Consider the following 15843-nt stretch of genomic DNA (forward strand, 5'->3'; position numbering starts at 1 on the left):
GCCATCAAACTTTTGTCAGCCCTGCCATTGATAGATTTTGTCCTTTTATCTTTATCTTCCCATCTCAGTTTTCTACAATTCCTAATTTTCAGCTCATTTGAAGTGTAATTTCTGGGGTTTATATTTGTATTGTATATATGATACAATGAACATTTACTTCATTCTTTTAATTTTTTTTTTTTAACAAGTAAAAAATCTGTGAGCAACAAAGAAATCAGACAGGGAAACTGTAATGATGACCACATTCTCCTACTGACTTGTGCTGAAAAAAAAAGAAAAGGTATCAAGCAATAACTCAAGTATATTTATATTACTTTAATACCATATCCCATTGTCCAACTTTGCATGTTGTTATGGAAATAATTCAAGACAAAAAGCTTGAAGCTAAATGTAATGCCACAGGCCATGGATCCAAATTTAAGCCTAACCACTGAGTGAATCTGGGATCCAACTCCAGCAGCAGAATGTTTCCTTCCCACCCGAGCAGGCGTGACTGCAGGACTGACTCAGTGATAACGATCAAACCCGTCCAACCACGGACATCCTTTCTCGTAATGTGAATTTTTCTTACACATCGTCCTTTCAAGTACAGACGAGGCCCAACTCTGCTTAATTTCTGAGATATTACATGATTCTTTCTCAAGAACAAAAGCATTTAAACTCACATCCTTTCTTAACGTTAAAGTCATTAACATGTTACCTCTTGCTAATTTTGTGACTCAAAGAACAAGATATTCAGCATTGCTCATTTCTGGAATTTTTGTAAGATTTATGTACTTTTTCCACTAGTGCAGCAATTGCAATCTGTATGAAATGAGACACTAAATGAGATACCATTTCTATAAAAATCTTTTTCAATACATATATATATATTAATTACAGAGATGTAGTAGTATATGTGTAAGAAACCAAATTATTACCTCAAGCCCTATAATATACTCAATGCTACCACTGATTATCTAATGACTAAATCTATTAATTTAGATGCCCATAATTTATGTTTATAAGTTCTATATTAAGGTTTTTTTCTGTTCCAGATTCTTGCTCCTTAGTGAAGATGCCCTGTGTATGGATATTGGGCATTCCTAATCAGACACGCTGGCAGACCTGAACACATGGTATGCTGAGCTAAACCAACTTTGGAAAAAACAGTGCCCAGGATAACCAACCTTGCTGGACACTTGGGCTGCTCAGTGTGGAGAAACACCATGGTCACACACCTGGACACTTCTGGGATGATACTGAGGGTTTCTTAGCTCTGTGACAGCACAGAATTAATGTTTCTGAGTCAGAGCCAGACCGTGGCTATCTTGGACCACAGGGATCAAAACTTCAGTCTGTCTGCACAGACATACTCATTCTAGTACTGATTTCAAAATGGTTATAACATATTTTATAATCTTGAAATAAAAATACAGGGCCAAACACTACTCTTACACAAGAGCAAATCAGGAGTAACTCATTATTTCCATATTTAATTTGCAGATTGTTGACTTCACCTCTGCTTCTCCAGATTTCACCACTGAAAGAAATATCTGCTCCTATAACCTGGAGGTGGCAGAAGCAACCACTCATCCATTTCAGAAGAGATTCTGGCTCAACTTGCACTAATATTTACCCATAAGATAGCAGCATAAAGATAGAGGACCATAAATTTTTAACACAAGGAAAATTGCTGAATAATGTAGGATTAATGTAACTGTTTAGTTATTTATTTGATCTTAGAATGTGAAGGACTAACTAAGGGTGGATAGAATATACTAAGAATAGGTAAACTATTAAAGATCTCCCTTACCTCTGCCCTACACATTCTAATGCCACCAATTCCAGTTTTATTCTTTCAGTTCTAATCTTTCTACAAGACAAATGATTGCTCCCACTCTCTCTCTGTGGCATTCTTAATGGGTAAGAAAATATTTTTGCCTTCCTTCTTTCATTCTTTCTTTCCTCATTTCCCCTTAACTTCTCAGATTCCACTTTGATAGTCTTCTAAAGATTTTAAACTACCCTGCATATCAGTGACACTTTACTGTTAAATAGGGTTAACAAGGTCACTTTGACAGGACTAGAAGTAATGTTTGTTTTGAAACCGAGTGCTCTGTTTAAATCTGTTTATTTCTGCACTAAGTCGAGGCACTTTGAGCTGTCAGGATGACTCAGAGCAAAGTTGCAAAGCCTCGGTTCTACAAAGAGATTAGTCACTTTGTTTTCTTGCACTGAGCTGCTCTGAGTCAGCTACAAATTGTTGCACATAGACTACCTGGGTACATCTTTAAAGGGTGCAGGTAACTCCAGTGCAAAGTTCTGAAAAAAAAGCAGTCTCTGTATCTCTGAGCAAATAATTGACTAGGCCTACCTTCTCCAATGTAGAACTGAATTTGAGAATTGAAGAAATTAGAACTGTATTGATTTACAATTTTTCCCTTAGTCAAGGAGAAACTTCAGGCTTAGCAGTCAGAGTTTAATAAACTCTAAGTGTACTAAACAATCGGTTGAGCTCTGCTCTTAATTCATCACCTATGTCAGGGATTAAAAATTTAGATATCAAAAGGTTTAGTTTATTTTTTTGTCTAAATCTATATATGTAGACTATAAACTCAATAAATCCACTAACTCAAACTGTCTCCCTAGATAGCAATACTGTCCTGAGTTTTTTTGTAGAAAAAACCACAAGAAACATCACAGAAGAAACTGTAACATTTCTCTGACCCACTCAGCTGTATTAATGCTTTCACATGGCTCCACAGGCAAGAATGTAAAACAAACGTGAAGACTAAGAGAACTCTAGAGAAGGAGGATGACCCAACCCACCTGTGAGTTAGGACAAATTAGTGTTGCTTTAAGGACATTTTAAGATATTTCCACCTGTGTGAAGCCTGTATTTGTCCCCCTCTCCTAACAGGTCTGTTAGTTACCTTTCCATAAAGGTTATCCTTACTAATTTTTCTTTTCTTCAGCCCATTTGACACATGCTTTGACACACGCTGCTGTTTCACTGGGCATTCAGAAGGCTGTAGCACACCTTCTAGTCATAGTGTATTAAAGAACATGCAAATGCTCATGTCTTGATTCAAACTAAAATAATAATGTCATTAAAATATTTTCAAGAGAAATATTGTGGCTATTTAATTTTATTTCATTTATTTTCTAGAGAAAGTACTATGGTCAACTTCCCCTCAAACATCCAATCACTGTATTAAGGAATCACATCAAATACAACTTTTCCTGCACCACCTGTTTCCAGTCTGACTTATTTAAAAACTGTTACCTACTTATTATCAAACTAACAATAAGCATTTAAATATGTAAATAAGAACAAATGTAATAACATAAGTAAACATATCTGTTGCACTTGTTCATTCTTTATACTTAAATTTATGTAATGTACACGTATACCCTTGATTTTGTTCTGCAACTACCCCTCTAAATAGTTATAAATTCTATAAATTTATTTGGAACATAATTTGTTTGTTAGACTGTATAAAAGACAGTTTGATTACATCATACAACAATTTTCTGTTGAAGGGATTAGCATCCAGTGCCATGTTTGCAAGATTAAAAAATAACTGAGATTTGGAACATGAACACTTTAAGATCTGATTTAAGAAGCAACAGCAGAATATTTTTAAATCTTCTGAACACTATTCCTTTATAAACTGCCTGGAGATGAGAAATACATTGATATGAAAGAGAGTGATGTAAACGCATACCTTGTACATTTTATCTTAAGGAGTTTTAGGATAGTTTTGGAGAAGTTTTTATTCAAAAAAATAAAATGGTACTTTATTACAAAATATATCAAATGCCTTTCTGAAAAAAAGAGAGGCAAGCCTGTTCTAATCTAGTATGAAAAATAATTTAGAGATGCACTGTCCTTGTATTATTATTATTTATTATGTTGTAGTGATTATGCTAAGTGGTTATGCTAACTATGCTAAATACTAAGGTCATTATGCTGCATATTGTACAAATACACAGAAATAACACCAAACTGCCAACAGTACTAAGTAACAGAACATTCTATTACCGAAAAGCACAGTAGTAAGGGAAGTCCTGGAAGGCATTAAGTGATTGATTCTGCCCTGATACATATGTTATTTACACTCTTTTCTCCCCCCCTACTCTCACTCACATTAAGCCACAGGTACAGGGGAAAATTCTCTTATTCTCCAACATGCATCAGTACCGAGAAGCATTGAGTTAATCTATACTCATGTATTAAAAGTAAGTACAGTATAAAAAAAATAATATAAACAATGCCACAACTACCTAAAAAGGCACTATAGAAAAAACTTCTCTTCCCAAAGCTCCATGAAACTGTGAATTATCCCATGGAAGCAGATTAACCCTTGTTCACCAGCCCCATTCTATGCCAGTCACAGAGACAGCCGAGATCAGGTTTATCAGTTTTACCTTCTTCACTATAAGGGTGTGTCTTGTAAAATGATCATTGGCTTCCAAAAAACACTAGCACATCGTAATTTTTATAATTATGATAACTCTATTCTTAATTTTTTGTAAAAGTAGTGGAAAGTAAAGTTTGCCAAGCATAAAAAAGTAGCAAGAAAAATAGAACAACTGAGCATCAGGAGGTGGAGCAAACATTCAGCAACAAGCTCCTGTCATTTCAATGTATTGCAACATGATTTTTCTCCTGGCTTTACTATAAATTACTTTCTTTTGTAAAAAGTTTTAGTTGTTGTGAAAACTGCTTGTGAATCTGTGAAAGCTCTTTCTGAAAAACAAACGTAGGAGTAAGGATCATACAGAATGGAATTGCAAGCTACATACTTAAAATTAGATTGCACAACCTATATCTGTGTTGGTGAGCAGCTACTTACCCAAGCTGTCCTACAGGCTAAACTGAGCAAATTAATATTTCCTCATGCATTTCCTCCTGCATCAATAGGAGCATCATTTGTTCCTTAAGTAAATGGTTCAGGTAAAATTATCTGAAAATTTCACTGTAAAAGTTTAGATGTCTAACACTGAAACAACAAACAACCTATTCCAACATACACTATCCTGTCTACTACAGGTTCTTCTTCTTCATAAATCAGGAAAGAAAATAAATACTGTTCACTGCCAGGCTTCACATAGAATTACTGTTGCTACCAAATTAGGAATTCTAAATGCTTGATTCCTAATTGGCTACCAGAATCATTAACCTCTTTAGACATCAAGAACAATGAACCTTTGCATTGCTAGCAGATCTAATGCTAACAAATGACTACTTCAATCTCAATTTTGTTCACAGGTAAATCACTGTTCACCAGCAAAATCTGCCTGAATCTGTTAAAAGTCATTGCAGAGATTAATTAGCTGATTGGTTGATTATTTGATTATGCTATTCTTAAATTTAACAGAGGAAAAGTTTATTTTTGTTGGCTTGCATGTGAGTGCAACTCATTTGCTTGAAAAAATTCATAAGAACTCAGATGTGTTTAATTATGTTCTACTTGGTGATTATTGCTAAGTCTGCCTGGAATCAAACTTGAATGGCCCTTTGCAAGCCATGTTGCTGATATCTTCTCTCACTGCAACAGATTTGCTTCCTATAGCATGAAAAGTGAGTGCCCAAGGAATAAACATTAGTTTCAGAGCTGACAAGTGAATACAATGTCTCACCTACCTACATATGAGCAGAGAAACACTTAAAAATCCAGGCATCTGACAGCCACAGAGTTCTGTATGGAAGTAGTAAGGCATTCCTGCATTCTACTGTGTCATCACACCGCCCTTCCTGAAGGCTGTACTAAGGGCCCTAAATTAATGAGCAAACCTCGAAGAGACATTATTTCCTTCCATGAGCAAGTGGAGAAGTTGGGGTCGGAAGTAAACATAATCGTCATTCTGCTCCCTTCTGTGTCGGCACAGGGAGCTGGCTGGACACGAGGGAGGGAACGTACTCCATCTGGCAGGGGCTGATGGCACACTCCCCGCTTGTGCAATGTTACAGCTCAGGGGAAATATGATTCAGAGGCTGCCTCTGAGTCACGACTGCTCCCTGAGCTCCTCCGAACGGGTACGGCCACGTTTTGTCCCATCCTGGAAGCACAGCAGGGATCCGGCTCACCCTGAGCTCTCAGGTGTGTCAGCAACCACTGACTCTGTGAGGGGCACCAAAGCACTGGGCACTGCTTCCCTCTGCAATAATTAAACCAGACTAATACATATTAACGAAAAGGCAACCCTTCACTGCTAGTGACTTTAAACACTTGGTGTTGTCCAAGATGCCTGTGTTGTCCTGCCACACATTTAGGATAATTCCTTACTGACCGATAAGATATATCCACCGCAAGTTTGGGAAGGCGAGACGCTGATTCCCTGGAGCTCACGGCATTCCCGCAGCCCAGGGCAGTCCCTGGAGCTCACGGCATTCCCATAGCCCGGGGCAGTCCCTGGAGCTCGCTCAGGGAGCGCCGCGCGGGGCGCGCCGTCCGTCCGTCCGTCCATCCGTCCCCCTGCGAGTCCCGGGGCGCTCCCAGCGGGGCTGGCACAAAGCCACGTCCTCTGCACTCGCCAGAACGGACGTGGCAACTCCGGACAGAGCTGCCCTAGGGACACGCCGCCGCCCAGGTGCCAGAGCCTGTCCCTGGGAGCGGGTGGCAGCGGAGCGAGCGGTGGCCGAGGGGATGATCTCTCACACTGGTGCCAGCGCTGCGGAAGGAGGGAGAAAGGCTAAGGAGCATCAGGGAGCTCCAGAAAGAGACCGGTGGAACCAAGCTCTGCCCTCCCTAAGATGGGAGCAGGAACGACCACCAGAGAAAACTCGCAATCGGGGGGGTTTCTCCTTCTCAAATACGTTTTCCCAGAGGCACTACCACAGTGATGGCTGGCATTGGCTATGCTGGACATGAGGGAAGCTTCTGGCCATCCCTGTAGCTCCCCTGCCCCCAGTTACCCAAACCTTGCCACACAAACCCAATACATTCCACCCCTCTCCTCTAGAAATCTAAGAACTATCATTAAAATATACATTAATCACAAACTTCACTTAACATCAACAAAAAGAATTCCCTGTACCAAAATCAAAATAATATCACAATGCCAACAAAAACGGGCAGTTTACAGAAAATCCTCCCCTCATCCCTTCACCACAATTACAACCACCAAAATACTCCACAGTCATTCCACTCTTCCTTCTCTAGTGTTGTTCATCCGTGTTTTTCCTGTTACTTTTCCCTCTATCCTTATCTTGAATTCCTCATGTCCCTGTTTGGCTGTCAAAAAGGACCTTTTTTTTGCCGGTGAAAGGGGAAATTAATCCCACGGCCTTGTGTTGCTACAGATTACTAAAAGTACTATAAACCCCATTGACACAGTGTATCAGCCCAGTCTTGTGGAGCAGTGACCAGCACAGCGCCTTCCCAGGCAGCTACACCTCCAGGACAGGCTCAGTTGTGCAAGTCAGAGCATCGACTTTTATCTCTGCCAGTGGGACCTGCAGCAGCATTGCCTGGAAATCTGACTCCCAACACCAAACAGCACAGGAAGTGGGTAATCACCACCCAGCAGTGGTCTCACTTCTCCAAGCCATGTCAGTCTTTCTCTGAACACAGACTCAGATTTTTCTCACTCAAGCAGTGAGGATGGATTCTGCGAATCCTCTGTCAGAGCAGTCCTTCCTCGAAATGATGTGTGAACTCCTCAGGTCCTGACTGCAGTCTTGACTCACAGCAGCATGGGAAAGTCTGAAATGTGACACAGAGTCCCTTAATTCTTCCATGTCTAATGGGACAAATGATGGTGATCTCTTTGATCCTCCAGATGATCGAGATGATGAGGAAGGAGAATCAGTGGTAAAGCATAAGGGTGTATTGTGCATCTATTGTCACAAGTTAGACTAGGAATGGATCTAACAAAGATCCATGCCCCCCAGCTACCAAGACCTTGCCACACAAACCCAATACAGTTGCGTGCCTAGATTATGATGAACACTATATTTTGACTATTTCTAATGGTTAAAGAAGATCTTTTCTCATTGTGCCATGGGTAGAACTTGGTGAAGAATACAGGCATTTTGAATCACCTTCCTCCACGTGAGCATAGGACATCCTCAGGTTGTTTGAAGATCATGTCATTGTCTAGATCACTGTAGATGATTTCCAGCACTGCTAATTCTCTTGTGTATTGGACGCCTTCATATGTGGTTGCCCATTTTCCTGGGCAGTTCACAAGATCTTCCTTCAATGGATATCTTGCTGTCACACTTGAGAGGAGTTGCCTCCAGAGATTGCAAATCACCACCTCTTTTCCAATTCCTCTCTCAATTTCCTGTTTCTAGCAAGGGATCCCAGCTGTTGGACTTCCTTACCTTCCAGTTGCTGACTGTCATCCCATTGTGCCAGCATTGGAGAAGCCAGGCAGCAATCTGCTCGCGTGGCTGGCAGTTGTAATCTTTCCGCATGTCTCAAAGTGCTGAAGAAGTCAGGGATCAGGTAGTCTCTACTTTGTGTCTGATTCCTCTCACTTCTTTCTCCCACTTCTTTGCTGAAGGACTGGCTTCTTGATCAAATGTTTCCTCTTTTTCCTTCTCCCTTCACTGATTTTGGTCTCTGCATAGTTGTTTCACACACATAATCCTTGAAATCCAGCAGTAACCCAAAATATTAACCAAAGCTTCTACATTTTTAGATGACCTCAGAAAAACAACACTGACAATCCTGTTTCTTGAGATACTCAACCCACATAACAGTTCATGGGTCACTAAAGATAATCCAGTTGACAAACTGAATGTTTATGCTACTCTGATTAGGAATATTTCAGAGCAAAGGTTTCAGCTTGTCCACAGCAAAGCATTTTTAAAAGGATCACAGAAAAGGCACAACAAAAATTTGATTTATCTGTTTACTCCTTATTTCTCCCTTTGAGGCTACCTGCTAGCCTGACATGTTCCCTCACTAGTTATCTTCCTCCTCAAGCAGTGTGAAACACAAGAAGATACAATGCTGAGAATACAAAGTCCATATTACTTAGATTTCCAGGGTTTTACTTTATACTAACTTTAACTTGGTCCCATGGACTGACTGTTTATTAGCAGCTGCAGTGCACTATGGCTACGCCTGCATCAGCAAGAAATATGGAACAGTGGAACAAATCTGGAGGGCAAAGAGTTGGTGTTGCAAACTGAATGTTCACTCTATATGCATTTCAAAATTTACCTAAGAGGAGTTTTAGGCTAGTTCAATGAACAGATAACCCACCATGACATTTGTGTACCACAGCTTTTGGTCTAATTTCATCTGAAGGGAATTCAGTTTGTGCTCTCCAAGTCTGCTACAGGTTACAAACCAAAGTAGGTGAGTAGGGACAAGTGAAAATTAATTTCAAAAGTTAACTTCTAATTCAAATGAAAACACTAATGTAGACATGTCATGACTGTACTCCTGGAATGAATCTTTCAGTTTCGATTCATTGAACTTGTGCACAAAGCTGAAAGTATTCATTTATGAACTGTCTAGAGGGCACTTACTGTAACTTCCACTATTAATTTTTTAAAGTCAAAGAATTAAAGACATGCTGGCTAATCATACATAACACCTTTTGGTATATTTGATGTACTGCAAAGAAGGTAATAGGAAAGGTTTATTTGCATACAGTTTGGGAAAAAATGCTTTTCCTTTATGAAAACAGTCTTGTCTGCTCACTACCATGAATAGTTGAAAACTGATACTAATTATACCACTTTTTATTTCCTGTTATATAAGTGGGTATCTTTAATTTCTGTTCCACTCTGCCATTCTCTAAAGACAATCTGTAAAATTAGTGAATAAGAGTCTGGTTGCTTTAGTAGTTTTCCTATCTTAACGACCTGGACATACGGCCAAAAACTGTGTATCGCAAAAGAAACATTAATGTTTCTTTCACTAGCACAGTTGCATAATATTTCATGTAATCCCAAAGCTATATATCCCAAACAGTTACTATCCATTAATAGGAAAACAAACAGGCAGAATAATCTTACTATTCATTCATGATCCAGTGAGAAAACGTTGTGCAAATGTGAGCGTATGCCTTTGAAAAACAGCATTCTGTGGTTCTTTTCACTGCGTGGTGACACCATCCCCAACGACACAAAACAGTAAAGAAACTGAGCATCTGAGTATTTTCTGTAGACAATTATGTGATAGGATTGAATAGATGGTGAAAGGAGTAAAATGGAACAAGTAAACAACCAGATCCTCATTATCAGAGAGGTGCTGGGCACCCACAGCTCCCTCTAAATTAAACTGGGAACTCTTTAATATGTCTGCCTTTAATCTTTGTGCCTGAAAATCTTAAATTCAAATCTATACATTTTCATAAGTGAACATCACCATAATTGCTGTAAAGATTCCGGTATCCTATTTCGACACAGCAAGGAAGGCCTGGATGAGAAATAAGAGTCCATGTAGCTTCTGCCTGGAAATGCACGTGTAGGGGACTCTTGGCACACAGTGGATTCTACGCAGCTGTAGGACTGAAGGAAGCCCTCAGGCTGGCTTTGCAATGATTTTTATATAACCCTTGATACCAAAATGCATGAAGTTCTTAGTCATTAACAGATTTTCTCTCTAAAAACACTCTTTTGAGAAAGGGAGGAATTACTATTTCCATTTAATGACTAAGGGATCAAAACAAGACAGATGAAGAGATTTGCCCAAGGATGTAAGGCAAACCTGCTGCAAACTGAAGTGACAGCTTAAAATTCCTGATCTGTGCCTTAAACAGAGGGTATTACTGTCCTCTGGATCTTGGTATTACTGTCCTCTTGGATCCGGATCAAGGGATAGGGAAGTTTCCCTTTTGGCAGAATAACCTGGGATAACTAGTTAATTTAAAACCACTATTCTATTTGACTTCGTGAGTTACCTTTGCCTCTTGTAAAAACCATGTATGACCACACTGTGAGAGCAAGACTGTGAAGAAGTTAATGAGAGCAGGCTACTTTGGAGGTGTAAAGATAAAATGAGACTTCTAGGAGAAGAGTTTGGGCCATAAATATACAGTATGAAGAATTACATTAATTTATTTTGCATGAACATTTAGAAATACATGATTAGTGAAACTGTAATGCATACAATTAAAAACTATGAACCTTACCTTGCACTCAACATCCTTTGGTTGCTAAATACCTCTGAGATACTTTTATTCTGAATTTCTACAGAGTTAATTTCTCCCAGTAATATGGAGTTCCTTTTCTTTCATGAACATGTCACAAGTAAGACTGAGTTGGGATTGTATTTTGCTACTCAACAAAACTGATTTGTTTTCTGTCATTTATTGGGTAATTACTCCCATAGATGCAACTGAGGATAGGCATAATACAGGGTGTTGTAACTAGGAGAAATAAGTAATAAATCATGTGATATCACATCCAAAACCTCTTATATCTTACCTGAGTTAACAATATCACTCTTTGTGGGATTTCATGGACACTTACAGGAACCCATTCCCTCAGTCCTTCAGCAGTAGATGACATATTTGTCCCTCCATTTGGCTCAACAATGCAACTACCAATCGCTTAATTGCTTTATATTACAGACATTGTAGCCGCTTGTGGAAACTGTAATGAAAGAAATGGTTTCAAATTTCTGGCCTCTTACAGTACCTGCCTCATGCAGACACTTGGTAGGGTAGGAAGAGCAAATACATGAAACACAAAGCAAACATACCTCCAGCTCTAAGAACTACAGGTTCTTCAAGTCTGGTGAAGATCAAGAGACATGAAGAGGGGACCTTGATTTCTCTTTACAGTTGCTGAAAGACAGTGCACCAACAGTCAAAGGAAGCATTTCAGACTTGGGCTATGTGGGCTTCTGTAAGTAAAACTGAAGAATATAAAGCTGATGATATGTAATAGCAGGTCACTGACTTTACATGGTGAATTCTGGCTGTGTGCCAGACCAGTGGCCAGAGAAATGGTGACATAGAAACCTACAAAATTTGTGAAAGTTACAATCATTTGTGATGAAAAAGATAGTAAAATTAGATGCTATTCCATACCTAGACAATTATTTCAGTAATGGAAGGAAATAATATGCTAACAGGTATTCTTACCTATTTCATGAGTTACAAAAATAAAAAATCATTACTTCAGAAAATCAGTAACTTTGACTCAATAACTGCACCAAAGACTTTAAACGATATTTATTTGGAGAGAAAACAAATCAGCTATTCTTCCTGTAATGAAAGTTGAGAAGGAGTATGCAAATTATAGACTAGTTTGCAGTTTCGGGAACTATTTTTTAAGTCACATAGAAAAACATGAACAATTTAAGTTTTCAGGAAGTCTAAGCACTCCTTTCAAGCCAGGGAGTGCCCATTGGAAAAATCTGTTTCTATCAGCTCTGTCTTTGCAGCTCCCCATGGGTCTGATCACGCACGTCCACCACCCCAAAACTCTGCATGACTGAATTATGCATGTGTTGCTTTCTCAACTCCACAGCAAAAACATTGCAAGTGCAATGCAAGAGCAAAGGACTTTAAAAGAGACCAGAAAACAGTGATACATTTCTTCCGGCAGACACAGCTTATTCATAGTTACTGTCAAGCAAGCCCAGAGGTTGATGACTAAAAAAAAACATAAACAAAAAAGAGAACCCAAGCCCTTTCTTTCAAATGGTTTCCTTTCTTCCTCCCACATGTATCCTTCAGCAACCAGTCAGAATAAGCATGCAATGAACACAGTTCACCTTGCTCTATACATTAAAACCACTTTAAATTTTCATGTAAAAGTATAGAAGGAAACCTAAACAACATATGGAAATGCACAAGCAGTCTCAGCCTCACCCAACTGACAGACCAGGTAAAAAAGAATGAAAAATAAAAGGAACACATCTTTAAAAAACAGTTTAATTCTACCAGGGGCTACCAACAATATAAGGCAATATAATTGTACAGCTAATGCATGACAACATTGCATGACAGAATCAATGTTAACGGGGAGTTTAGTCGTGTGTTTTTGTACCAACATGTCTTTAAAAACTAAATTTAATCTCAGTTTCCTAGTGTTTATAAACTTGTTTTGGAAATACTTACATTTCTGTAGTTGCAACTTATTCATTGTATTGCCATAACACTTTGGAGCTCTAATCACGGACAGGAACATACCGTGTTAGATGCTGTAAAAACACAAAACAAAAAAAGAGTGCAGTTCAAACACATGGTGAGTAGGCAATGAACAGATAGAGAATAGAGAAGTATGAAAAAATAATGAGGCATTAACAATCAATACAGCAAGTACAAGACATGGCATGCCAGCTTCCAAATTGAGTTACTGGAGACTCCAAAAAATATCCTTTCCCATACCTGAGAGTCAGAATGAAAGAAAACATAGAGCTATTTATCCAAAAACAAAACAAGCGGGTGGTGTAAGTTGGTGTCAGGAATTGTTGAGAGTTGTCATCTCATAATGAATCATAGGTGAGGTAGCCAAAGAATGACCTTGAAAGCAAATCAAGAAAGTAAAGAGACGTGTGGTCAAAATTACTGGCTTGAGAAATGATCTTTGCAGTTGTGTTACGGGAAAAGGATTATTTTTACACTTGACATGACTGGTACACACAAACTCCTAACTCAAATGAAATGTACCTTTGGCAAGGTTATTAAGAGTGAGAAGGCACCAGGGACAGCATCAGCTGCCAACACCCTGCCCTGCCCTGTGGATTAAGTGCCCCACACAGCATGGGAACATGGCATGGGTTTGGGGCTGTCATGAACTTGGACATTGTTCTCTGTGAGGACATCAGTGAGCTGGCAAGGGCAGGAATTAATTATGAGAGGAAGAAAGTGCTGGGGAGGTGGGCAAAGGGTTGGAAGCAGCTCCTGCCTTTGGAATGGTGGGACAGCCACACACACGCTCTTAAGCTTTGCCAGGGGAGGTTTAGGTTGGATATTAGGAAGAAATTTTTTACAGAGAGAGTAATCAGATATTGGAATGGGCTGCCCAGGGAGGTGGTGGATTCACTGTCCCTGGAGGTTTTTAAGATGAGACTGGATGTGGCACGCAGTGCCATGGTCTAGTAAGCATGGTGGTGGTGGATCAAGGGTTGGACTTTATCTTGGACGTCTTTTCTAACCCAGCTGATTCTATGATTCTATGTGGTAATGCCTGGTGCTGTATTTCAGCAAGACAATTAAATTTAGATGGAGCACAGAAATTTTTATGGCACACAAGTGCCCACTGACTGCGAAACAGAAGGATTTCGCTCCTCACTCATCATATTTTGATCTCATCATCATCATATTTTGATCTAAACCCCAGGGATTGTGTCAGTGGCCTGCTCAGATCCCAGACGTGGAGGATCACACAGCAGCAACGGAAGCATCGCGGGTTGCTCGCTGTGCCCAACGCAACTGTGACTGGTAGCGGGCAACCCCGAACCCGTGACAGCTCTGCAGTGACACAGCAGTGTATCTAAAAAATAAACAACCCACTGCACGTCAACAGAACCGCCAGCGCAGGCGGGGGGGGTGGTGTGCGCTGTGAGGCCGCTGTGGGAGTTGTGAGGGTGCTGTGAGGAGCTGTGGGGGCTGTGAGGCGGCTGTGGGGGCTGTGAGGCGGCTGTGGGGGCCGTGAGAGCTGTGAGGGTCCTGAGGGCTGTCAGGAGCTGTGGGACCCCCGAGTGGGGATCCCCGGGCCGGACATGGCGGCCTGTGGAGGTCACGCGCTCCCGCCGTTGCATCCGGCCCCAACGGCCGCCCGCCCGCTGGCGAGTTGTTTACTTTCTCCGCGGCGCGCGCCCACTCCCCCCTCCCTCCCTCCCTCCCCGCCCGCGCCCCGCCCCCGCCCCGCGCCCCCTCCCCACCGGCCAATAGGAGCCGCCCCCGCCCCGCGCGCGCAGGGGGGCGGGCCCCGCCCAGGAGGAAATGGGCGAAGGGCAACGTCAGCCGGTATCGCTCGTCGGACGAGGCTGTGCCGCTGATTAGCCGCGCGAGCTGCCCATCTCCCCGAGGCCCCGCCTTCCGCTTTGCTCGCGCCGCCTACTCCACAGCGCTGCCCGACCCCGCCTCCCCGCTCTGTGTGTGTGAGGCGAGGATTGGCTGTCGGACAGGCCGCTCACCGCTCGGCCAATCACCGCCGGCCCCGCCTCTTCCCCAGTGCAGGAAACGCCCCGCGAGACCGCGGCCAGCCCGGGGCAGATCCCGCCTCCTATTGGTCTGCCGCGCTGTCAATCCGCTCTGACCCCGCCTCCCCGGACAGAGAGCGGCGAAGCCCGCCCCCCACTCCCAACGCCGCCCGCTGATTGGCTCGCCGGCGAAGGGCCGCGGTTCCCTATTGCCTGTCCCCGCTGCCACTCCGGCGCGCGGCCCGGCCGGCTCTGCGCTGCCCACTCGCCCCGCGCGCCGGGGGCCCCGCCCTCCGCCGGCCGGGGCCCCGCCCTCCGCGCGGTCACGTGATGTTTTCGCCGCGGTGCCGCCGCCGCCCGTGAGCGCGAGCGGCCGGAGCGAGCGCGGGAGCGCGGACCGGGCGGGGGACGCAGGAGGCACCGCACGCACCGCCCGCTCCCCATGCGCGGGGCGCTTCCCCGGTGAGCGCCGATCCCCGCTCTGCCCGCCCTAGTGACCCCGTCCCCGGCGGCACCGGACCCTGCGTGGCCCCTAAGATGGCGAGCGGGATGAATGGCTCGGGTGGCGGCGGCGGCGGCGGCGAGGAGGAGCCGGGCGCCCGGCACACGGGAGGCGGAGCCGCGCCCCAGCAGGAGCCCGGCGTGTTCGGCGCGGTGGCGGGCGAGGGCGAGCCGGCGGCGGGCGAGGGCGGGCGCTGCCCGTCCCCGCAGCCGCACCACCTGCTGCTGCTGCTGCGGCGCTCGCCCAGCGCCTCGCTGTGCCCGGCGCCCGAGGCCGCCCCCGCGCCGG

At 42.9% G+C, this 15843-nt stretch overlaps 2 protein-coding genes across 4 annotated transcripts in view; one reads left to right on the forward strand and one right to left on the reverse strand.

Moving 5' to 3' along the window:
• NXT2 (nuclear transport factor 2 like export factor 2) overlaps positions 1 to 15193 on the reverse strand; it is a 67542-nt gene extending 52349 nt beyond the window's left edge. Inside the window, exons 1-4 of one of the 3 annotated variants that reach the window (XM_027687078.1) lie at positions 15048 to 15193; positions 13024 to 13106; positions 11658 to 11742; positions 11381 to 11548 (exon numbers count right to left, since the gene is read on the reverse strand). The gene's annotated coding sequence lies outside the window, so the exon portion shown is untranslated. Of the gene's footprint in view, positions 1 to 11380; positions 11549 to 11657; positions 11743 to 13023; positions 13107 to 13575; positions 13877 to 15047 lie in introns of those variants that run through there. The other 2 variants (XM_027687075.1, XM_027687077.1) reach the window with 2 other exon arrangements.
• A 293-nt stretch (positions 15194 to 15486) lies between these two features.
• IRS4 (insulin receptor substrate 4) overlaps positions 15487 to 15843 on the forward strand; it is a 27712-nt gene continuing 27355 nt past the window's right edge. Inside the window, exon 1 of the mRNA XM_027687051.1 lies at positions 15487 to 15841. Within this exon, the coding sequence (XP_027542852.1) occupies positions 15591 to 15841 (251 nt within the window). The 5' untranslated portion in view covers positions 15487 to 15590. The remainder of the gene's footprint in view (positions 15842 to 15843) is intronic.

The sequence above is a fragment of the Neopelma chrysocephalum genome, unplaced genomic scaffold, assembly GCF_003984885.1.
Source record: "Neopelma chrysocephalum unplaced genomic scaffold, ASM398488v2 Primary Assembly neopelma1_73, whole genome shotgun sequence".
Classification (NCBI taxonomy): domain Eukaryota; kingdom Metazoa; phylum Chordata; class Aves; order Passeriformes; family Pipridae; genus Neopelma; species Neopelma chrysocephalum.